The sequence below is a fragment of the Cupressus sempervirens genome, chromosome 9, assembly GCF_028749045.1.
Source record: "Cupressus sempervirens isolate cs-2001-9-10 chromosome 9, ASM2874904v1, whole genome shotgun sequence".
NCBI classification, from domain to species: Eukaryota; Viridiplantae; Streptophyta; class Pinopsida; order Cupressales; family Cupressaceae; genus Cupressus; species Cupressus sempervirens.
In genome coordinates, this window is record NC_143126.1 from 157,209,664 (window position 1) to 157,236,100 (window position 26,437).

The following is a 26,437-nucleotide window of genomic DNA, read 5'->3' on the forward strand; positions in this document are numbered from 1 at the left end:
CACACACATGATTTTTCATTTATATATTATTATATTATAGAGAGAGAGAGAGAGAGAGAGAGAGAGAGAGAGAGAGAGGAGCAAAGAGGGAGAGCGTGAGGCAAGTAGGTTGGGTAACAACCAAATCAACATGTAAATAAATCACAAGCAGTAGTATAACAACATAATAAATATTAGTAAAACATTATAACAGTAGTCTCAAACATATAAAAATCATGATTTATTAATATCGAAAAGTCTTAAACATCAAAATATGACTGTCTATGAAACTATTTGGCTCTCAAAATCGAAAGTCTTAAAACCATCCGAGTCACTACCCCCCTTTGGCAAAAGTGGATCATCCAATGCTAGCAACTATGGTCAAAGGGAAATAGAAAAAAAATTCAAAGTAAATAAGGTACAATCATACAAAGAAATATAATAGTGCATCTTTTTTTATTTCAAAACTCAAGAATGTAAGCTTTAAAGCATAGTATTGAGACTTGGACATGGCATAATTCCCAGAAAATTAAATAGATGAAACTTCTAATTGTTTATTTCATTAACTATATTCAATTGTCATACATTTGAATTTGAATATATTGTTTTGATCTCATACGAAAGTGTGATCTCATATGAAGGCATAGAAGGAAACCCAAGTAAAGGCAAAAAAATAGTTTTTTGTTTTTCAAAACCAGGAAATGTCCCCTATTGTTTGGAGATGGCTAGCCATCCCTTGGACGTCACCTAGCCTTTTCAAGGACAACTAGCCATCCCCAAACAACAGGGCAGATTCCTTGGTGTTTCAGAGGGTTGGGCAGGCACTAGGGACATCGAGTGAAGTTCCCTCCGCGTCTCCCATCCCTGAAATAGCTAAGGGACAGAGACATCAAGTTTTGTGGCAAGGGAAGCGTCCCCGTGAATCCTTGGTATTTTACTATATTACCTAGACCACCATAAGCAATTATTTCAAAACTTAGAATTTAAATTAAGTATTTGAAGAACTATGCAATTTAAAGAGATTGACTTTATCATATGGTTCCAATGCTTGTTCACTCTAAACATAGATGCATATTCCACTCAAATAAATTTACATCTTCCATACTTATATTTTTTCCTTTTAATTCTAGAAAGAAACAAAAGTAAAATAACTACACACATATACATGTCCTTGAATGTTCAAACATGACCATTTCACTTGTGAATAAGAATCCACACAAAAAGGGTAGAATGTTTAGTAGAGATAGGAGAAGAGCACCATTACAAAAGTGCATTCCAATAGTCATGCACCACATTTTCACAAATTAAAAGTCTAGTCGAAAATCATACATGGGCGAATAGCCCACTCATTTTTGGAAAAATAGCTAGCAATTAGATCAGTTGGGCAAAGTTTGTTGGTACCAATGGTGCATCATTACTGGGGTCATTTGTGCAAAACTTGCATGGTTATTGGGGCATTTTTGTAAAAGTATTTCATCAATTGTTTGAAGTTTTGGTTGTCTAAGTATGGTTAATGGTGCAAAAAGGGTCATGTATCGGATGACAATTTGAAAAGACCACCTTTTGACCCTTGGACACTTAATGATCTCTACAAGAAGCTCTAATAATGCCCAAAAGCCAAAAACAGTTTTTAAGATACCAACTCGCATACAAAGACAACCAAAAACTCATCCAAATCCGACATATGGTTTATGTCTACAAGTGTACGAAGTTAACTATAATAGTTATTAGTACACTTCCCCTACTCAATTAAATAGAACATTCCAACAGTATCCTATCTTGTATGGGATATATAGCACCATTTGATAATTTACAAGTGTAGTCCCCTATAAGTACGAAAGCTAAATGACAACCTACAAGTATAAAAGCTACAATGTAATTCTAATCTTTCCAAATACCCCATAATCATGAAAAACTAATTCTCACAAGTACAAAGCAAACATGCAAAATCAATGGCATGCATTTTTCCTATCATTTAGTTATGTGTGTCAGTAGCAAAGATTTTCTCTCACTCAGTAATCGAATTGCTATTCCTTTTAGGTTAGATTTTTCCTTTAAGACGTTTAAAATAATTAATGATCTAAACTTCAACACAAGATAATTTTTAGTGGCTAATATTCACCAATTGGCTGATTTTAGAAATTTTTGGTTAATAATTTAATTTAATGCGACCTAAATCGCCACATCTTTATAAAATTTAGTTCTAAAATATTTAAAATCGCTTAATAATTTATTTTATTAAAAAAATTAAACTCAAAGTTCACCATAGTATTTGATACCTGATTAGATTTGATTCACCTAAATTTATATATTTTTGAAGACAAAAAATTAATTCACTAATAATTATCATAATTACTAGTTACTTTAGAGATATATCACCATTATTTAGTTTTCACTATTGATTTAAAATATAATGTCCTCATAATATTTCGTGAGGTAAAAAATATTCAAATTTGATTTATAATATTCCATGGTGATTAGTGAACTTCCTCTTATTATTACGATTCGTCAATATTTTCTACATAAAAATTATGATTACAAACTAATCACCAATATAAATAATAATTAAAATTTTTTGAAATTAGAAACTCACCAATAGAAACAATTTTATTTTTCAAAATAATGAAAGATTTGACAATATTTTATATCTTTTTCTAATAGAGTTCTTAAAGTTTACCCTCCTTCAAGGCAAAATTATGCAACTAACAATATGCACCATTGAATGAGAAATCTTCAATAATCTTAAATGACAGAATGCTATACAATTGAGACGAGATGCTTACTTTCTCTGTCATAGGAATAGCTCACTTTGCAAAATTACATTAGATAGTATATCCAGGATTAATCAGCTGTTGGATACCACCATAGCTCTGGAGTTCAGAAATATCTGCTCTGCTTCCAAGAAATAGAGGCAGCCTTTGATGAAGCTCAACAGGTTGAATCTCAAGGATTCGCCGTTTACCATCAGATCCATTTCCCCCAGCCTGCTCTACAAGAAAGCTAAGGGGGTTTGCTTCATAAACTAGCCTCAGATGATCTCTCGGGTTCATTGCAATTCCACCATAGAGCAGAGTCCGGTGGAAATCTGCTACTAACGAGCAGATATAACGAGCAGAGTACTTCTTTGGATTTTGACCTTTCCCCTGTCTAACAGTGTCTATATACCTTCTTAAGCCATCTGGCCAATCGAAGTATCTTGCATCATTCACGGAATAAATTTGACCTGCCAATAGACACAAGAAAGTATTAGAACAGGTTCTATCATTGGTACTGTTGAAATGACTTATTACCAGTCTTTTGAAAGTTTAAAATAATTCCACAGTACGTTAGCAACAAAAATGAAATAAATCTAAACGCAGCTAATGGCTTAGGTCTGGTATTTCAACTATACTGCCCAGATATGGTATTTATAGAAAGGAAAATATAATCAAATCACAAATCTAAGAATAAATTAATAAATTCATCATACCGACCCCGTGGTGGGATCAGAATATTAGGATGAGTAAGAACGAATTCGCCAGTGGAATGATCCAGTGTGAATCCCTGTGTCCCAGAACCAACAGAAATGCACAGGATGGTAGCAGATGAATATAATGCATATCCTGCAGCTACAAGCCTTTCACCCCTCTGAAGAACATTGATTGAGGCCTTCTCTTCAGCTGTCACATTGTCATCCAACTCTTTTAAACGATCGTATATTCCAAATATAGTGCCAGTTGGAATTGAAGCATCAATATTGCGAGATCCATCAAGTGGGTCAAAAACCACTACATAAGGCGCATCATTTCTAAGCCATACTGGGAGATCATCTTCTTCTGATGCCATTACTGCCACTTTTCCTGAACTTTGAAGAGAATATTTAATTATATCATTCTGCAGAGAAGAAGAATACAAATTTAAGAAATATAACTCCAATACTAAGAAGGATTATGCATAAGTTAATGCAAATGACAACAATTCAACGTCTCCACAAATTTGGAAATTTGTAGTAGAATGTCAGTAAATGAGTATGTAATAGACATAAGTTATCAAGAATAGATGATCATATAGATGTCATTCAAACGTAAGGATTTATCTAGGAATGCATAACCAGCCTGTAAAGAATAGGTGGCTTAGGGAGGCCACAGACACATGGATTTAGTACCTTAGCTTGTTATGACCTTTCTTAATCAAATTTGGCTCGAACAACCCTCTCAACAACAGAAGGTGCTTATTTCCTTTGATAACAGCCATCCACAAAATGACACCACTATACACACGTGCGTGCGCACGCATCAAAAATCCTAGTCAGTTGCCCTATGGGAGGGGGCTAGCATTGGCCAAAGGTTGTTTTGGGGTGGAAATAGGTTAGCAAAGTACCTAATATCAGATTTTGCAGCATCAACATGGTGAGAAACCAGCTAAAAATATTGCCCAGAAATGTAGAGAATTTATTGTTTGCAATGAAGATGCATAGGCTCCTATTGGGTAGAAATCACACTGATTTTGCATGCATGGATCTAAAGTTCAAATCTGCAACCAGGTCATTAGATATCCACCAATTTTGAGCAAAGCTAACTTATATTTCTATGATGGCACTCAACATTGTCTATAAATTCATCATCTATTTGTTTCATGGCCTCAGAGGTACTCTGATCATATTTACCATCCAATTTTTTTTTGGCAAAGTAGAAGTTTGCAAATTGCTTTTCCTCAAAGTTGCATTTGAAAACTGAAATATAGATTTTGGATTTTTTACTGTTGCCTCTTCTTTGAAACGATCTTTCTCAACATGCTCACATGTGGTTTTCTTTCTGTTCTTTATGCCTCCGAGGGTGTTTGCAAAAGTTAAGTATTTTTTCCCCAGTACCTGTTATTCATTATCTTTTTAACCATTGGCATCACTTCACTTTGAAAGTGTAATGTGTTTGATTGTGTGAGTACTATCTGCAACTACAGTTTCCTGAATTTTCTCTAAAGGTCATCTACTTGTGGTTTCATTTACCTCTTCTCAAAATTCTATCCATTGCAAAGAAGCCTTTGATTCATGCTACTTTGGTCGTTTTGGATCATGCATTTGTTCTCCTTTTTTTGGTTGGGGTCGCAGTGCACTTTCTTGTCTTAGCTTCTATTTTCTTCCTTTGATTATCAAACTTAATCTTTGAGCTTGCTTTGTTGCTTCAACTCTCACTATTTTCACCAACAAGATTACCACTGTAACCATCAACAAAGAGTGCTAAAATTCATGAAAGTCACAATTTTTCTCTTCAAGAATTTTTATTGTGGCAACCTCCCTGATTGATCCTTATTTGAAGCATACATTTATATTATACATAGCAGTTGCTAAATCTGATTTAATTCTCCTTTTTTCTAGATTTGATTTTGTACTATAAAATCTTCTTATCTTCTTTGCTTATCCATTTCTGTAGTCATACCCCTCTGCTAAAACTAACATCTAGATTTGTGGAAAATCTCTGTAGCTAACTTTGAATCATTAAGGAGGGTTCAAAATTTTTGAAATCAACAGAGATCATATGATTGATTTGAGGTCAACAAAAACTTTTGTAGTTGTGAACACTATGAAATCTGAATTGACACTGGAATGGGAATTCGGACATGTAGAAAAAAGGTAATGTTGAAATCAAGAAATCCAATGCTTTAAAATCTGAATGGATATGAAATCCAATGAAATCACAATTATAGTGGTGTCACCATGGCAAACTGTTACATCCCTTTCTTGAGGACCTTCCATATAGCAGTAATAATCGTTTCATGGGAAGTATGAGGTCAGTTAATTGTGTGGATTTTGGTTAAGAATTATTATGCTTAATTTTGATGAGATTCTGTTGCTTTACTATGAAGATTATGATAGATGTGATTACGTTGTTCTTAAAGGAGATTATTGAATAAATGACATACTCAAGGAAAACATATTCAAGAATGAATAATGTTTTACGGTGCTACAGATATTTTATTGTTCAAAAAGATTATGAATATGACCAATCCTTCCTTGTCAGCGGATGCAGGAGGAGATCAATCTCGCAAACAAGGGAAGGATATCATCAGAGAGAGAAGGTGCAGATATGGGATGAAGGTTGTGTTGATGTGAGTTTTATAACCACCCCAACGTGCAGGATATAAAACTAAGTACTCCATCCTTTGTTGAACAAAGAAAACTCCAAATGCTAAACAAAGATTGTGTGATCAAGTGAAGTGACCCCAAGGTATATAGTGTACTTGAGACATACTATTGGGCACAACTCTGTTTAATGATGTGATATGCTAATTATCAAGAAGGACTTGTGTTGTTTATCTATAGACATGATTTGGAGATGCAAGTGCTTCAATTTCTACTACTAATAATGACTTTGAGATAAAATGCAAATAGGATATTGGTTTAGTAATCTAAGATAACTCTATCTCTAACTCTACCAATACAAGAGACTATTAATGATGACGGGAAACCAGTGCTCCATAGCGACACATCCCCGACCTTTTTTTGCTCGTACCCCTACCAAGGAAAGAACGGGAACACAAGGACAGATTTTCCCCGGCCCCTATGCCATCCCCAGACTGCCCAAACAGGAAACTGTCCCCAAAATGGCACATTTGACCTTGCCAAAAATGCAGGTATGGGAATCCATATCGGGTACAACATTGTCATCTCTTGCCTATTCCCGAGACGGAATACCATCCCCTATTTTCCAACGGAGACAGGATGACATTGAAAATGCCAAAAGCCAATTTTAAATTAACTTTTTAGTTTAACTGCGGGCTCCACATGGCTTCTAGAGACTTCTCAAAATATGTGAAACCCTATTTTGAGCATCAAAACACTAACATTACAATTTTTTCTTCTCATTTGGAGTCTTGTCAAACTTGCTAAGAGGAAGAGGAAAGCATAGAGCAACAACAATAGAGAGTTAAGATTGCATTTTGGAGTTGCGAAGGGAGATTTTGCATTCATATCTTCTTCATTCCAGGTATATATTTAATTTTCATTTTGTTTCTTTCAAACTTTGTAGCTATTTTTTGTCATTTTTAAAAAAAATTCTTCACATAGAGAGGATATTTTGAAGGAAACATTGAAATATCTTTTTTTTCAATAACTTGCAGCACTATAACACATTGCAAAATCTGAAAAAATGAGCAGCAGTAGTGAGAATGAGTATGAGGGAAGCAGTGGTACTCATAGCATGGAAGTTGCTATGGAAGAAACTCATGCATCACGACGAAAAAGACCTACTCCTAGTTCTAGGGCAGCAATAGGGGTTTCAATTAATGTGGATGCACAAAGAGAAGATGCAGCAACCTCAAATCCATTTGAGTGCCCTTCCCAAATACACAAAAAATATGCCAAAGGCCATTTGACTCAAAGAAACCTCTCTTACAATTAGCCTCAAAAGTAGACAAGAATAAGAAAAAAATTTTGGGGGGGTTAGTAGCAAATGCGAGTGCAATATATGTCACAAACATATTTTGGGAGCTACACTACAGTGTATTGCCATCTTTATGGATAAATGGGCAAGGGATCAAAAGATGCAAATTGATCTCACAAGAGGAAAAAAATGAGGCCATTAGATTGCACATGGAGGGGGAAGGGTTGAAAATGGGGAGTCCAAGAGAGAATGTGCAAACCACTATGCCTATGAGTAGCACAACCCCCACAAACACAACCACTACTAGTAGTGGAAAGGGAAAGAAGACCTAAAGATAACGTAACATGCTAAAATTGCTAGCGATAAATAACACTTATTAATTTATATACGTTTACTTTCCATGTTGTAAAAACCCCCAGCCGGTTATGCTTTTAGCAGTACCACTTATTCAAACATTTGACATTTCAACAAACACTTGGCAGACAACTCAATTATCACTGAATATATGGTATTTAAAAGTCCAAAACACGGTATCGGAAAATGCAAAAATTGTTCACAAATTCATTTGACCTTAGCCTCATACATTGCTCAAATAAATATCAAGCACTAGTATATAAATCTGCCATGTGAATTTGCACATTTAAATCTGAAACAACAAATGACTCACAACAAATTCTGAATTTATTCATTAACTTAGTATGCTTCAACCAATACCCGCTTGCAATCACATAAATATTTTATCACCAGCAAAACGTCAAACGTCCAACTTTGAAAAATCCAAATCAAAAATTACCAGAAATCGGAAATATAAATTACCAAACTCTCCAAGATAGAATTGCCCTCTCAGCCATAGTCAATATAGTAAGAGAAGACGCTGAACTATTCCAACCAACAATCATTCCTCAGCCACAGAGAATACAATAAAGAAGATTCAGCCAATATCCCAAAATATAATAAAATCACTATACTTCAGCAGCGATTCAAAACAATTCTTAGCAACTAATTCACAATACCTCAGCTGTGAATTAGGAACCACTTCTCAACATCAAAACCCTTATACTTCAGCAAGGGCATCAAAAATTCAGACCCTCAAAAAAACCACAAAGGCAACAGAAGCATATAAAATATTCAAACATGTTTTTCTCAACAAATGGGCTTGTATTTATAACCTCCAAATTATCTTATGTTGCCAAAATGTAACTTCACTCAAGAAGCTTCACCACACAACATTAATTAGAAGCTTCCTTTAGATTCTCTCACTTGACTTGGCTTAACTAATTAATAAATGACACTTTCCAATGATAACTCAACACTCAAGTGAAATTATAAAGTTAGATTATAACTTTATAATAAGCCATTTAATAGTTAATAATAATTTAGCCACTAAAAATATAATAAATCCCAAAATACTCATAATTTAAATATGTTGTCTAAAATAGGAGTCGTACCTATTATTTCTCCATGTGACCAAATGCACTTTTCAAAAATATAAAAGGTCTATCTCAATCAACACCCACCTTATCACAAATAGTAAGTACACCAAAATTAAGGCCAAACGAAGTCCAATTTGAACCAAACAAAGACCAACCTGTAGCTTATTGAAATGTGGAGAAGACGAGACCCTCCCAAGCCAAGCCATTGCGTCAAAAGATCCTCTCTCCACAAAAATTAGCCTACGAGAATCACAATAATAGGCTAATCTCTGAAACTCAAATGCTGGCAAAAATAGGGACATTACACATGCTCACATGAAAGGAAGACAGTTATACAACTACTTTACACAAATGAAATAAGGTTAATGACTATACCAGATTAACTGAACTATCTTTAACTAACATATGAAAACAATATTCATAACTAACCATTACTTGAAGGAAAGGAAAACCATTAAATTAATACAATCTTCCCCGGAAATTAATACAAAACCATTAAATACTTTCCACATATAAAGAGAAGTACTTGTAGCAATTAACTAATTTTGATATAAAAGCATAAATAATAATACTCGATAAATGAGACAACATAAGAAATGCAAATCTTGACCATGTCTTGTGCAAGTCCTGGCATTGGTGGAGAAAAGAAGCATTGTCAAAGGCTTAACCTCCCAACCGCGGACCCTAAGTATCCCCACACAATTCTCAACCGAGAAAGGCCCTCCATGCACAAGATTAGGCATGGCGCACCACTAGTCTTGCCACCTGAGCATCCTGGTGTTAGAGTGTCAGCTATACAGCCAACTAGACTATGAAGTCCTTCCCATCAACCCATTTATCTAACTACAAGCAATCTTGACCTCTAGTGATCAAAGCAGTAAGCAAGCTACTAACTACCTTGGCCAAGGACTTGCATGGGCACTATGTACCCAATCACCCACCGCTCAACTTGACAAACAAGACTATAGTTTGGACCACCATGAGCTGACTCAGTTTATTAGGTTTTGTTAAGTTTATTAATTGTTACTAAATTCTTTCTCTTATCTTGCAGGTATAACCCACTGCTCATTTGTTATCAACCCACACTCTTCATCTCGACCTTGCTGGGCATCCTTAAAGAATCTCAATGGTGGCTGTCTATATCCTTGAATAATCTTTGTTCATCACAGTCAAAACTTTTTGCCCAACTTGGGCTAATAATAGACATTTATAAAAGAGATTCATGGTATTTTCATAACAATTTTCTTAACTCTCTGAGAGTTCCTTCTCTTATCTCAGTGGCATATGGATGATGCCCCTATATAAGTATTGCACAAAGTTGGGAATCCTTCCAATTTATTTTAAGTTCTAAAAGAATAATCATAATAGTATATAAAATATAACTCAAACCCTTCTTGCATGCACTTAAATCAGTTAGACTTATGAAATCAAGACATTCGATTCAAACCTACTCCATTTGGTTCTATCTCAAATCAACAACATTCCTTCAGATTTTCAAATTAGAATTTCAGAGCCTTTAAAATATAATAAAGAGAAGAAGTGTAGAAAGAATGCATGACTTGGTTTGGAAAATCAGTGGTATTATCACCCTCACCGCTGGTGGAATCCTGGAGTGCCTAGTACGGCTCCTTGGCTGCAAAATATCAAACCTCTTGCGACCATAGGCAGGAAAGAATAACCACCAATATGGGGTAATCATAGATGAGAAATGACCACTATATGGATGCAACTTGCAAGTATAATCAACGACACTTCGAATGCAATCTCTGATGTGAACAATATGAATGCAATTCGCAACTACGAATCAATGGTACAATGAATGCAATTTGCAGATGACAAATGAAATCGTAGATAGCAAATAGTATTGTAATCACCGATGTGGAGAATGATCGATCGTATGAATGCAATCACCTATATAGGAATGAATTTCCGTTTCAAATGCATGCTCGATGGAGTTACAAGCGAGATGAGGAAAGGTGGCAGACATAAGCTACGTTCTTGGCTAAAATGCAAGAATCACGATAAAAAGACCAGTAAGGACAAATGTCCGATGAAAACAATTACATCACAATCCGCTGAAATTATAAAGGCCCGATGAAATAATAATATTACAACATTGACATAAGGTGGAATCAATAATTTGCTCGCAATGTGTCAATATAAAGACACCATCTTGTATCCATCTTTACTTGTATATGCATGTACACATATACATATATGTCCGTAATATTCTAAATATATGTATCTCATGTATACATCATATTTTAAGTAAGCATATACGTTCATGTACGTCATATTTGAATATAGGAAATATATATATATATATATATATATATATATATATATATATATATATATATATATATATATATATATATATATATATATATATGTGTGTGTATCTATGTATGTATGTACATGTACAAGTACATGTAGGTATCATGGTATCATTATATTAAAGACATGTCAGTCATAACAGGAAGCTCTGAGATCATCCCAATTTATAAAGGTAACAATTTGTTCTTAGTTTGATTATTTTATTATCTTATTAGGTGCCTTGACCAATTAGCTCATGGTGGCCCATTAGTATACCCTTGCTTGCCTAATTCTTTTCCTTGGTCATGGTGATCGGGACTCGTACCTGTTTGGCTCTCTGGTAGGTTGGTGCCCTATACCCAATTCCCTCTCTGGCAATACTTTCCCCCTTCGTCACGCTCTTGCAAAAGAAATTTATCATGGTAATAACATTTTTTCAAATCATTTAAAGAAAATCAAATAATCATATTAGCTAAACCACCTGTCATTCAGATAACATCATAAGGAAAACCATTATTTCTAATTCTCATGTATCATAACAGTTAACCAACTCTTCAATTTCACATGAATCATAACGAACAACTAACACTTGATTTTCTCATGTAATCAAAATAAATAATGACTTTAACCAACCAATTCAATTTTGTTTGAAGTCTTAACAGCTATAACGAACATTTTTTATTAAGCAAAGATTTGGGATGTAATGTATACCCTCCCCCTTCTATTTCATCGTCCTCAATGACTTTGAAATTTAAAACATTTAAAGAATATTCCAAAAAAAACATATATATCAGAATATTACATTTCAAATTTGAATCATAATTTATTCATTTCAGTCCTTCATTTCAGTCCATAGGTCAAGTTCTTGGAAAAATGTGTAAAGTTTTGAAAGAATTCATCATAATCTTCCCTAGTGGCATTCTCTTCAGCATACTTGTCCCACTAGACTTTGCACTGAGTGATATCTCGATTTCGCAAGAAGAGCTTACGTACCTCACGTATTCTGAGTGGTTCTATTTCCACCATCCCTAGATCGTGCACCTGCAAGAGATTCCAATCAATAATATGTTCATGGCTGGTTATATATTTCTTAAGGTAAGAAACATGAAACACATTATGCATTATGGAAAGCACTGGAGGTAGAGCAATTCTATAGATCACATGATTTATGAATTCCAACACCTCAAAGGGTCCCACATATCTCGAGGCTAACTTGGTGTTTCTACCAAACTTGATAGTACTCTTATGAGTTTTTACTTTTACTAGAATCTTTTCCCTCACTAAGAATCTCTAGGAATTCTCTTTGCATCTACATAACTCTTTTGTCGATCATTTGTTTCTTTCAGCCTCTGATGGCTCTAAACTACCTGTTCCTCCATCTCTAGAAGCATCTCGGGCCCAACAATAATTCAATCCTCAATCTTGTTAAAACTTATGGGAGTTTTGCACTTGCGCCCATATAGAGCTTCAAAAGGTATCATCTTAATAATAGACTAATACAAGTTATAAGCAAATTCAAGTAGGGGAAGATACATCTCCCATTGATATTGTTGATTCATGCAATATACTCTCAAGCAATCTTCCAACACCTGGTTTACTCTTTCTATCTGGCCATCTGTTTCTGGATGGTAAGTTGAACTGATATTAGTTTCATTCTCTAGGCTGAAAATAAAGTTTGCCAAAATCTAGATGTTATATTAGCCATAGTTGGAAAACTCACCAAAGCCAAAAACTAGCCAAGATCTGAAAAATAAATTTGGGGAAAACTCGGCCAATTTTTAACAAAAACCAACAACTTAAAAAATTGCATAAATTTAATTAGAATTGCATTTTTTTTGCAAAGTTCAATGAGAAGATACATCCAATGTGTCAATAAATGAGAACACAAAACAAACAAGATTAGTTTAGATCTATTTAAACACAAGGTGGGTACAAAATCACATTTCCTAAGGAAGACTCGTGGCTCGAAGCAAAATAGTAAATAATTTATGTAAAATTAAAAGTAAATAAATCATTCTTGTAAGAATTTGCCTTAGGGCAAAATCACCCAAGATCAAGAAGCTCAAGCACTAGCACAATATGGACCAATAAAGTATGATCAGAATAACAATATGAAATTCAATTGATGTACATACACACTAGGGGTGCCTGAATATAAAGGCCTCTAGATTGACTAGAAGTCAGCACAATGATAAGTCTCACAACTAAGCATATGTCTACTAAGAGTGGATTATCCTCCATTGAGCACAAAAGTTAGTGCGATGATGATAGGATAATGCTTAACCTGCGCGTGTCATGTAAAATTATGTTGTAGACACCGTGTGCTCAATTAGAGTGTGAACAACTATGTTGTCTACATGACAACTTAGATAAATATGCAAACTCTTGTGTTTTAGATAACATGTGCTAAAAAGAGATGCTAACTCTTGGGTGTCTAATCTAATAAATAATAAAATAATGCATTAACCTAAGTAAACTTAAGTGTAATAATAATTAATTATTTACAGTAACACCCCCCCTTAAGTGCAACTTAGGGGAATGCACTTAAGCTCACAAAAGCTATGATGAAAATGCATGATGGGTCCCAACTACTAGGCCATGTTAGGTACCCATGCACAAATGCAATGCAACCTCTCTGAAAATGAATGCAATGCAACCTTTCTGAAAATGGAGAGAGAGGGAAAACCTCATGGGAAAAACCCTCCCCCAAAAAGAGAGATGAAAAAAGAAGATGCATGGATGGATGGAGTAATTAAGACCCCCCCATTGCACCATACATCATATATATACAATAGAGAAGTATGAGAAGGACAAAACCCCATAAAAAGAAAAAGTCCCCCCTATAAGAGAGAAGAAAGAGAAGAAGAGAGGAGACAAGGTAGTGCCCCCCCCCCCCCAATGTAGAATGCTGATCAGTGATAGCTGTTCCAAGATAAATGTAGAAGCTGATCCATGACTGCTGAATAATGTTCCTCCCTTTAGGAGGAACAATGTCATAGGTACATATGAGATGCTTCCCTAATGTGTAGAAAGAATCCTGAAGATGAATGGTGTCTTTGAACCTGCTCAACTGTACTTGTGTCGATACTAACAGTCGTCCCTTCCAACACTGCTAAAAAGAACAAGTTCAGATCTAGCAAGGATTGGTGTAGAACATGTCCCAAAGAATCAACTGTCTCCTCAAATGATAAAGAGACCTCCTACAACTATTGTACATAAGGATCCACAATCATATCAACCTTGTAAGACTGATCATGTAGGGAATGGACAAGAGGGTCAGAGTGTTCCCTCGCAACAACTGAAGAAAGATCTTCATCAAAGAGAAGATGTATATCATCAATAATGTCTTCCAAATCTGCTATAGAGGACTCTACAAACAAGCCTGAAATATCTGTTATGTAGTCATCCCCTGATTCTGGAATTGGAAGACAAGGTGTACCCAACTGTATTGAATTGCATGGACCTATCACTGTAGCAATGTACGCATGGGGAATTTTTTGATGTTGTGACCTCGTCCTGCATCTGTCAATAGGATCCCCCACAAGTGAACCTGTTGAATCACTATCACTGTTGTCACTATCAGTTTCCACAATGTATGAAGTGTGGAGAGGATTAGAGGATAAGCTAGGTGAACTTTCCTCAAAGTGAACATTCCTCTCTATGAATATCTCATGAGTCACAGGATCCATAAGTCTATATGCCTTAACACTTTCGTCATATCCAATGAAAGTACAAGGTCGTGGTGGTGGTGTCTTGCATTCCTTTGAAGATATGTGTGCCCATGTTGGACAACCAAAAACTTTGCAATGTTTCACAACTCGTTTTCTTCCGCACAATGCCTCAAAAGGAGTCATTTCATCTAAGACATTATGAGGAAACCTATTAAGAATGTGATTGGCACCACTTATTGCTTCGACTTCAAGTGATGGATCAAGAGACTTAGCTTGAACCGTGCAACTTGCTATTGACTTAAGAGTTCTAATCCTCATTGCTGCAACACTTGTCTTTTGTGGACTAAATGCTACTAGATTTTGAAGATCAATATCCTCAAGTTCACAAAAGTCTCTAAGTCTTGAGTTCACATATCTACTTTCATTGTCCATACGAAAAACCTTGATGGCTCTACTTGATTGCTTCTCAACATGACTCTTAAAGGCTAGAAACTTATCAAACACTTCATTCTTGTGATTAAGAAAGTAGACCCATGTGTAGCGTGAAAATTCATCAATGAGAGTGAGGACATAGTGACCCTTGCTAACTGATGTCACTGAAAATGGGCCTACTAGAACTATGTGAACCAACTCAAGAACAACTGATGCTCTCCAAGACTTCCCTTTGTCATACTTTTCTACTAGATTCATATTTATTGAACAAGTTGAACATTCACCTGTAGAAAAGTTGATTGTAGGTAGACCTTTGACCATATGTTTTGAGCTAAGTTGAAGAAGATAGCGGAAGGCAAGATGTCCATACTGCTCATGCCATAATTACTTTGTGATTGCGAATGTTTCAACAAGGCATGTGAAGGAGACTTAGGCACAAAGTAGGAGAAAGAATAAAGCCTTGTGTCATAATTAACTTTACCCACTGCAACTAATGAATCATCCTTAAGATTTCACACCATTGCTGAATCAGGAAGGAACTCAACTTTATTGCCACCTCCATAGTGAGTGATTTGGTAAATTGAAAGGAGATTAGTGCTAAGGTTAGGAACATAGAGAACGTCTTTGAACTCTCCATTTTCCATCTCAACTTGTCCTTTCCCTTCAACTTCCACTTGTGTATCATCTCTTACAAAGATGTGAGGTACCTTAAACTGCTTCAATGAAGAGAAGTGTCCTTTTGAAGAACCCATATGATATGAGGCACCTAAGTCAAGAATCCATTCTTCTGAAGAACTTGAACTTGCCATAAATGCTTGCCCTTTTCCCTTTGAAGTGGATGGATTTGAATCCTTGGAAGCATTTGGCACATTGATTTTGTTCTTCCTAAGTTTTCCAACTCATCTATTCTCTTAGTCTTGCAATGATGCTCATCATCATTTGGTTTCTTGCAATATGCACAAAATAGTTTATCCTTCTTGTTGTTGTTTCCCTTCTTGTTGGAAGAAGAATTGCCTTGTTGGGAGGAGAAAGATTGTTGTGTCTCTGATTGTGATTTTTGCTTCCACTGTTTTTTCTTGTTGTTGATAAAACTTTTTCTGCTTTGATTTGTTTGGTTCTCATTACTGGACACCAATATTGTAGACTTGGATGATTTGAGAATTCTCATATCTATCAACTTGGATTGTTCCAACATCAACATTTCTGCAAATGCATCAAATGTAGGCTTAGTGAAGGCACTTCCCATGGTCAACTTGTGAGTGTTGTAACTCGAAACAAAAGATGCATACTCTGAAGGTAGCCTCTTCAAGATGTGATGAATCAATCTACCACAATCTTTAAGTAGTGCGCTTTGTTGACATCGTTTTCAATTGTGTCAAAATTCTTAGGATCCAATAGAAGTAGATCATCCTCAATTTGAAATCCCTTTTCCTCATCCACCTTACCATACAATCCTTCAAGTTTCTCCCAAGCACCCTTGGCATCCTTAAAGTTGGAAATATGGAAGAAGAGATCTCTATGAACACAACTCCTAATAATTCCTAAAGCCTGATTGTCTTTAACTTGCCAATCAACTAGTGCAGTAGCATCAGTGGGTTTTACAATTGTACCATCAACATATAGATTTAAACCTTTTTCCATTAGTCTACTTCATACAATATCTTTCCATCTAGTATAATTGTGTGAAGTTAGAAGTGGAGTTTTAGAAGAACCCATGATGCAGAAAATGAAAAAGAGCACATGAGAGAAAGAGAGACACAAAAACACAAGATACACCCCCCTATTCACTAAATCAAAGAACCCCCCCAAAAATGATGCTTTTGGCACTTTATATGTAGTGTGTTTATAGGCCACTTGTCAAAATGGACAAAAGTGGGCTTCTAATTTTGCTGTTTACAACCTCCTTTTGGAGTTCAAGTCTGGTACTTAGCAATGTAGCTCAAATGTACAACAATTTTGAAGTTTTATCAAAGCAATACAATGCAGAAAAGGACTTATTTCTGAAAGTGGTATTTCTGTCCACACAAGCCTATAATCTGATTGCAAATCTGGTAAGTAGACGAAAAATTAAGCACTTAAAAAAAACGGAACCTGAAAATGCGTCCAGATGAGCCCGTACGAAGTGTTTGAAGTTGCAAAATGTAGGATTGGGCAGGTATAGTCGCCAAAAACTGAAATTTTTGACCAATCCGTGCACCAAAACAAGAAAAGAATAGCACCACTAAAAAATTCAAGAAATTTTAGCCAAAATAAAAAAAAATTGTACCTGATTTGGAGTCTGGATGACTGAGATATGACCTCCCGATGTTGGACTGTCAAATCAAAACTGAATATGGTGAGGGGTCTGATCAGCAAAACTCTATGTTAAATTTCACGTCCAAATGGTCGTCGTGGCAATGCAATCTGGCCTACAGGTGATGGTCAAACAACCGTCAATTTTAAGCTCATAAAAAGCTAACATCAACAAAAAAGGGCCCACTAGATGACATGGTAGGTCGTATTGTACGGCTGATGAGTCAGTGTACTGACATGTGACGTCGACTATATGGAAGTGCTAGGTGATGATCACGTGGCAGATCCACGTGTCCAAGTACAGTTGCTGACGGGGCTGAACATGTGGCCGTGACAGGGACCAACATAGCGGAGGAGGCATGGACTGCTGGAAAAAGGGACTGGCGGGAGCCATAGGTCACCGGAGTTTTTGATCAACAGCAGGAAGTACGTGGCACCGATGGGCGAAGGGCAGGCCTTTGTCATCAACACGTGGTGTAGTCGGAGTTGTTATCGGTGGTCGCAAACACAGCGAGAGAAGGAGGGTCATCTTTTGTCGCCGGCGGGTGGCTTAGGCTACCAGCGGTGGTGTGGGATAAATCCCACATGCACCGCAGTGGAAATATATAACTCGTTTAATATTCGCGGACGCCGAAAGGTAATTCGGCTTGAAAGCCGCCTTTCTTTGATTCGCCGAGTATTATGAATCCGCTGGTATTGTGGTAGTCGTCGCTCGTTGTTTGATACCCACCGCAATTGTGGAAATACTGTCGGATTTACTATGCTACCAGGTTAATAAGGAATATTCCGAAATTGCAAAGAATATTCATTCCATCGTGGGCGCCAGGATTTGACTACCCGATTCCTGCAAAAAAATCTTCGCTACAGGCATCCGAAAAAAAATAAAATTGCAGAGACGCAAATATGTAGATCTGAAAATAAATTAAACAGATCTGAAAATGATCATACCAAATTCGCAAATCGGGCCCTCAGGTGCCGGTTTGCAAAAAAAAATTTGCTTCAAATTTGACTATGGCCTAAGGTAGGCAAAATTATACTCAAAATTCACTGAATTGACACTCCAGACGCAATGGTGAGGTTCGCTTTGACTCTTGACGCTCCCAAGATTGCGATACTCAGGATTTGAATCGAGGTCCTGCGAGAGGTGAAGCAAAAAAATGGTCTCCAATGGCTATGTGAAGAGAAGCTCCTTCAGCTCTGGTACCATGTAAGAATTTGCATTAGGCCAAAATCACCCAAGATCAAGAAGCTCAAGCACTAGCACAATATAGACCAATAAAGTATGATCAAAATAACAATATGAAATTCAATTGATGTACATATACACTAGGAATGCTCTAAACTAACTAGGAGTCAACACAGTGATAAGTCTCACAACTAAGCACATGTCCACCAAGAGTGGATTATTCTCCATTAAGCACAGAAGCTAGTGCGATGATGAGAGGATAATGCTTAACATGGGTGTGTCACATAAAATTATGTTGTAAACACCATGTGCTTAATTAGAGGGCGAACAACTGTGTTGTCTACATGACAACTCAGATAAATATGCAAAACCCTGTATTGTAGACACCATGTGCTAAAAAGAGATGCTAATTCCTAGGTGTCTAATACAATAAATAATAAAATAACGCATTAACCTAAGTAAACTTAAGTGTAACAATAATTAATTATTTACACTAACAAATCCAATTACATCTTCCTCTTCTTAGTTCTAATAAAAAGTAAGGGAGAGGTAGAGCTCGAGGGTCTAATCTTAGAAATTTGCACTGGCCATGATTGCCTTCTGGCTTTGTATGTCTAACTCAGTTTGTGGCTTGTCCTCAATCCTAGATATAGCTCTGCCTCTAGCTTCTCTTGCCACTAGCAGTGACTACTCATTCAATTCAATGTCATCCAGCATGGAACCAAATCCACCCCCTCCTCCATAGCCTGCCTCTTCAAATCATCGATGTCATCCTCTTCAAAAACTCCGCTCCAAACCTACTACAAATGTGCTTCAAACCTGCCTCAAGTCCACTTCAAATCGATCGAAATCAACTTGCAACTATTTGGAAGACTTTTCCCCTCTCAGCAATATACAAGTAATGAAATGAGAAATGAAACTAACTTGGGTTGTTTTTTGCCTTTAACTGTTGTTATAAAACTATGAACGAGTTTATAACAAAAACTCAACAAGTACTCGACAAGTTCTTGCCAAAAATTCTGCAAGTTTTTGGTGTTAGTAAAAGTCATAAAAAACTTGCCAATTAAGAAAACTCGGCCAGTTTTTGCAACTCAGAGAGTACTCTAGCAATAGTCCATCTATGATCTTAGCATTTATGTCTGATATAATCTTTTCTAGAACTCCGTGAAGTCTGAAAATCTCTCTCATAAACTTATGGGCAATCTCTGGCAACCCATCTATTAAGTTCCCTCGGATAAAATGTGCTACGTGTATTAATTGATCGACTATGAGGATTATTTTGGGTCATAGGTAACCCTTGGATGAAATCCATAGTGATTGTTTGCCATTTCAATTCTGAAACTTCATTTGGGTGTAATAGCCCAACTGAGTATTGGTATTCAGCATTGACCCTCTAACACTCGAAGCAACTTGTCGCATACTCAATTTTTTCCTTCTTCATGTCCTTCCAAAAATACAATGTTTCATGTTGGCCAACATTTTAGTTACTCCAAGGTGCTCTGGGTAAGGAGCGGCATCGATTTCTCCCAAAATCATATTCTAAATCTCTGAGTCCTTAGGTATGTACATCCTACCTTTATATCTTAAAAGTCCATCGCTTCCAGTTGATATCCTTTAAATATAATATCTTGAGGATCCCTTAGGAGTGCTCGACATACCTCATTGTAGAACCCATCTCTTGGTAAACACTGAAGTACTTGTTCCTTAAGACCGATATTTATAGCTACCATAGCCGAAAGATGTCTTCTTCTTCTCAAGGCGTCAGCTACTTGGTTTTTTTTACCCTTTATAAAACTGATCTCAAAAATCATAATTCACTACAAATTCTAGCCACCTCCTTTGGCAAGCGTTAAGATTAGGTTGGGTGAATATGTACTTCAATCCATGATGGTCTAATCTAAGCTCAAATGGTTTCCCAATCAAATAATGTCTCCACATCTCTTGAGCATGGATGATCGTTGCTAACTCTAAGTCATGTGGTGCATAATTTTGCTCATAATTTGTCAACTTTTTGGATTTCCAAGCAATGACCTAGTCTTCTTGAATCTAAACACCCCTAGTCCTCCCAATGCATTTGTAATGACCACGAAGTGACCCTTGGGGTCTGGTACTCTAATATTGGTGCAGTAGTTAGCTTCTCCTTTATGTATTCAAATGTTGCTTGATATTTTTCTAACCAAATAAACTTCTTCCCCTTCCTTTGTAGTATAGTGATGAAATGTGCTATCCTAGAGAAGTCTCTAACAAATTTTCTATAAAAATCGGCTAAACCCATGAAGCTTTTGACCTATGACACATTCCTAGGTATTGGCAATTCTTTGATTGTCTTGATCTTGGCGGAGTCTACTGCTATTTTTTTGGCTGAAATATTATGCCCTAAATAATGGATTTCCTTATGATAAAAGGAACACTTAGATAACTTCCTATACAACCCTTTGCTCGCGCAATTGCGTGCTCTCTACAAAACTATCTCAAGATGTTTATGGTGCTCCTCGTTGGTGCTCCTCATTCTGAGAGTAGATGAGAATATCATCAATAAAAACCAATACAAACTTGTCTACGCAATCTTGGAATATACTATTCATCAGATTCATGAAAGTCGCAGGGTCGTTAGTCAATCTGAAGGGTAGAATTGTTAACTCATAGTGTTAATGGCAACTTATAAAAGCAGTTTTGTAAATGTCTTCTTTATTTTGAAGCTGGTAGTAACCTAATTGAAGATCAATTTTGGAAATCACTGTTGCTCCTCTCATTTGATCAAATAGATCACCAATCCTACAAAGTGGATATCAATTCTTGATGGTGACCATGCTAAACATTCTATAGTCTGTGCATAGCCTCATAGTTCCATCCTTTTTCTTGACAAATAGCACTAGGGCTCCCCAAGGTGAAACACTAGGTCAAATGAGTTTCTTATCCACTAATTCTTGTAACTACACTTGTAATTCCATTAGTTCGGTAGTGGTCATCTCATGTGGCACACTTGATATAGGTTTCGATCTAGATACCAAGTCTATGGCAAAATCAAATACCTTAGGAAGGGGATAAGCTAAGCAGTTCCTCTGGAAATACATCTTGATGATTCCTAAGAGTAAGGGTACTTTTCTTTGAAATATTCTTTCATTCTTTCTGTAGTCTCCCCATCTTCAAAAATGTAATCATCCTAGTATGTGGTTTCCAGTGGTTTCCTTAGCTCTTCTATTTTTACGGCAAATATTTCACACCCTTTTCTTCTACACCTCTTAAGTTGCATGGCCAAAATTTGACAAGGTACTTCATGCACTATTCCTTAAATGTTCACAAGGTTTCCTCAGTCATCTAGACATTCTACTGTTGCAAGAAAATCTGCCTCTGCCTTGTGCTCGTTGAGCCAATTTATTCCCATGATAATATCATAGGACCCCAGAGGTGCTACATACAAATTAACCTTAGTAGAGAAATTCGGGAAGTCTACTTGAGCCTAAAATAGAAATTGATCTACACGAGCCTTTCACTAGTTTGGATATTCAACAGTCCAGTGGTTTGTCATTAATCCAATTCTTTTGGAAGTCTACTCAACAATTTAGGGGATATAAAACATTATGTGGCTCCAGTATCAATTAATATAGAAATGGGGTTTCCATAAATCTTACTTGAGGTTCCTATGGGGCTCAAGTAATGCTCTTGGCAGTTATCCAACGCTGCATGAATCTTGTGTTGGAAGATGACTTGTTAAGGAGCTAAGTGAGGTCGTATTTATTGGTTGGCAGTGCTTTTGCTAGGACATTGGTTGGTGTAGTGATCCCCACCACAAGTGAAATTGCCCTTGGCTGGTCCTTTCCTCTCATTTTCCCTGTTGTCATTGTTACCGCTGAAATTTCCTTTAAAATCTTTATTATTATTCCCTTTGAAATCAAATTTGTTGGACTTAAAGTTTTTAAAACTCTTTTTGTGAGCCCCAGATTCATGACTAGTGGTGTTCCAATTGACCTTCCTTTTGTTATCTCAGATGGAATCATCCTTCCTAACCTCATGTTCCTTGCGGATGACCCTTTCAAGAGCTTTTTGCATAACTGGTGGAGCTAATACATCCACTGCTCCTCCAATCCTGTTATACAATCCCATGAAATTTGTTCTTACTTTTAGGTTCTTGTTTTGTTGATAGGCTAGAACATATTTCAAAAGTCAGGTGAACTTTTCCAAGTACTTATGCACTGTCAAATCCCCCTGTTTAAGGTTTTGGAAATCTAACAACTTCGTTAGTGGTAGCCATCGATTCTTGAAGATAGTGACAAACCCATCCCATGTGATATCAGTAGTTTTGATGTTCAATTCTATTTTGGTGTTTCCCCACCAAGTAGCTTCTTCCCCAGAAACGTGATATATTCCCCAAACTGCTTTGGAGAATTCAGAGAAACTTCTAATCTCAAAGTATTGTTCCATTCCAATTAACCAAGCCTCAATAACTTCACCAGATTCAGAACTTTAAAATCTAGGGGGTTTGATGTCAATGGACAAGTTGTTGACTATCTCCTATTTCTTTTGCTTTTCAGATGGTGTTAAAGGAGGCCCGGTTTCGTGCAACTGTAAGCAGATAACTCTTGCTTAGTTCTAGGAGGGGAGGAGTGAGTATCCTCCCATCCTTGACCAAACTGGGCTACCAAAACATTCATTCTTTTCTCCACATTTTCCATACTAGTTTGTATGTCTCGCAAGACTTGGACTAGCAGGTTCGTGGGATTTTGAAGAATGGAGTTCTGAGGGTTGGTCCCACTAGACACATCATTCCCTACATTGTTTCTGTTGTTTTCCATAGTGTTTGTTTTGTTTCTTGGAATACACAATTGGTTCCTTTATCAATATTATGTTTAAATGTTTATCATCTGAAAGAGAGAAGTCATAATTGCTTGCTCAAAATGAATTGAATACGAAATGCCATTTGTTCTCATTATTAATGAACAAAATAGAGATCTTTTGCCTATTGCAACTACAGCCATACTTAGTTACAAAATTTCTCCCTCTCCTTAGGGTACATTTAACAAAATTTCTCAAGGAAATTGGACACCCTATTCCTGGGTATCCTATATGTTTCCTTCCTTGGGCTTTTCCTACCCTTTTTACAAGGTACATAATAGATCATAAGTGGATTTGTTTGTTTGGCATTCCATGTTTGAATAAGTTTGTTTCTCATAAATGTCTTTCTAGTAGGAGTCCACCTTACTCTTTCCTTCTTGATGCAGACCAAGGCGTGGGCTAGATTTTTATCATCTTTAGGTACAGAACAATACGCGCAATCAAATTTTGGTATGTTCTTAATCAAAAAGAAGAATACAAGGTGATGGGGTTTCTTTTGAGGACTAATTTGGGTTTTCACCCTGTTTCATTTCACATTACATTTTTAGTTTTATAGAAAAGATAATGATGAGCCCAAGGTTCAGTGTCGAACCCAGAGCTCTGATACCATATGTAACATGCTAAAATTCCTAGCAATAAATAACACTTATTAATTTATATTAAATTGCGTTCACTTTCTATGTTCGCATGAAAGAATGACAGTTATACAACTACTTTACATAAATGATAGAAAGTTAACCACCATAACAGATTAACTGAACTATCTTTAACTAACAAATGAAAAGAGTGTTCATAAAACAATACTTAAAGGAAAGGAAGATCATTTAATACTTTCCAAATATAAAGAGAAGTACTTGCAGCAATTAACTGATTTTGATATTAAAGACATAAAGAATAATACCTGATAAATGAGACGACATAAGAATGTAGATCCTGACCCTGTCTTGTGCAAGTCCTGGCATTGGTGGAGAGAAGCATTGTCAAAGGCTTAACCTCCCAATAGTGGACTCCAAATATCCCTACACAATTCTCAACCGAAAAAGGTCCTCCCATCGCAGGATTGCGAATGGGAGACCACTAGTCCTGCCACCTGAGCATCCCACTGTTAGAGTGTCAGCTATACAGCCACCTAGGCTAGGAGTCCTTCCCATCAGCCCATATATCCAACTACAAGCTATCCCGACCTCTAGATCACTACAACAAGCATGCCACTAACCTAACTTGGCCAAGGATTTGCGTAGGCACTATGTACCCAATCACCCACTGCTCGACTTGACAAAAAAGACTGTACTTCAGACCACCATGAGCTGACTTAATTTATTAGGTTTGCTTATGTTAATTAACTATTTAATTGTTACTAAATTATTTCTCTTATCTCGCAAGTATAACCCAATGCTTATTTGTTATCAGTCCACACTCTTCATCTTGACCTTGTTGGTCATCCTTGATGAATCTTAGTGGTGGTTGTCTATATCCTTGAACAATCTTTGTTCATCATAGTCAAAACTTTTTTCCCGACCTAGGCTTATAACATACATTTATAAAAGAGATTCATGGTATTTTCACAACAGTTTTCTTAACTCTCTAAGAGTGCCTTCTCTTATCTCAAAAGCACATCGATGATGCCCTTGTATAAGTATTGCATAGAGTTGGGAATCCTTCCAATTTATTTTAAGTTTTGTGTGAATAATCATAATAATATACAACAGATAATTCATACCCTTCTTGCATGCACTTAATTCAATTAAGACATGAAATGAAGACCTTCAATTCAGACCTAGTCCATCTGGCTCCATCTTAAATCAACAACATTCCTTTAGATTTTCAAACTAGAATTTCAGAGCCTTTAAAATATAATAAAGAGATGGAGAAGTGCAAAAAGAATGCATGACCTAGTTTGGAAAATCAGAGGTATTATCACCCTCACCACTGGTGGAATCCTGGAGTGCCTAGTACGGCTCCTTGACTATAAATTATCAAACCTCTTGCGATCACAGGCAAGAAAGAATAACCACCAATATGGGGTAATCATAGATGAGAAATGACCACTATATGGATGCAACTTGCAAGTATAATCAACGACACTTCGAATGCAATCTCTCATATGAACAATATGAATGCAATTTGCAGCTACGAATCAATGGTTCTATGAACGCAATTTGCAGATGACAAATGAAATCACTGATAGAAAATAGTTTTGTAATCACCGATGTGGAGTGTGATCGCTGGTATGAATGCAATCGTCTATATAGGAATGGCTTGTCCGTTTCAAATGCATGCTCGATGGAGTTGCAAGCAAGATGAGGAAAGCTGGCAGAGACATGAGTTATGTTCTTGGCTAAAATGCAAGAGTCACGATTAAAAGACCACTAAGCACAAATGTTCGATGAAAACAATAACATCATAGACCGCAGAAACAAATGATAGCTCTAAGATCATCCCAATTTATAAAGGTAACAATTTGTTCTTAGTTTGATTATTTTATTAACTTATTAGGTGCATTGACTAGTTAGCTCATGATGGTCGCTTTGTATACCCTTGCTTGCCTAGTTCTTTTCCTTGATTATGGTGATTAGGACTAATACCTATTTAACTCTCTGGTAGGTTGGTGCCCCATACCCAATTCCCTCTCTGGCAATACTTCCCCCCTTCATCACACTCATGCACAAGAAATTTATCATAATAACAAATATTTTTCCAAATCATTCAAACAAAATCAAATAATCATACTAGTTAAACCACTTGCCATTCATATAACATCGTACGAAAACCATTATTTCTAATTCTCATGTATCATAACGGTTAACCAACTCTTCAAATTCACATGAACCATATTGAACAACTAACACTTTATTTTCTCATGTAATCAAAATAAATAATGATTTTAACCAACCAATTCAATTTCATTTGAAGTCTTAACGGCTATAATGAACATTT

General features: G+C 36.3%; 1 protein-coding gene across 1 annotated transcript in view; it reads right to left on the reverse strand.

The window, feature by feature from the left end:
- Positions 1-2,565: 2,565 nt before the first annotated feature.
- Positions 2,566-26,437, reverse strand: part of LOC149537985 (Inositol monophosphatase family protein) — a 79,571-nt gene continuing 55,699 nt past the window's right edge. The window contains exons 2-3 of the mRNA XM_089799384.1: positions 3,453-3,852; positions 2,566-3,202 (exon numbers count right to left, since the gene is read on the reverse strand). Coding sequence (XP_089655510.1) covers positions 2,802-3,202; positions 3,453-3,852 — 801 coding nt within the window. The 3' untranslated portion in view covers positions 2,566-2,801. The remainder of the gene's footprint in view (positions 3,203-3,452; positions 3,853-26,437) is intronic.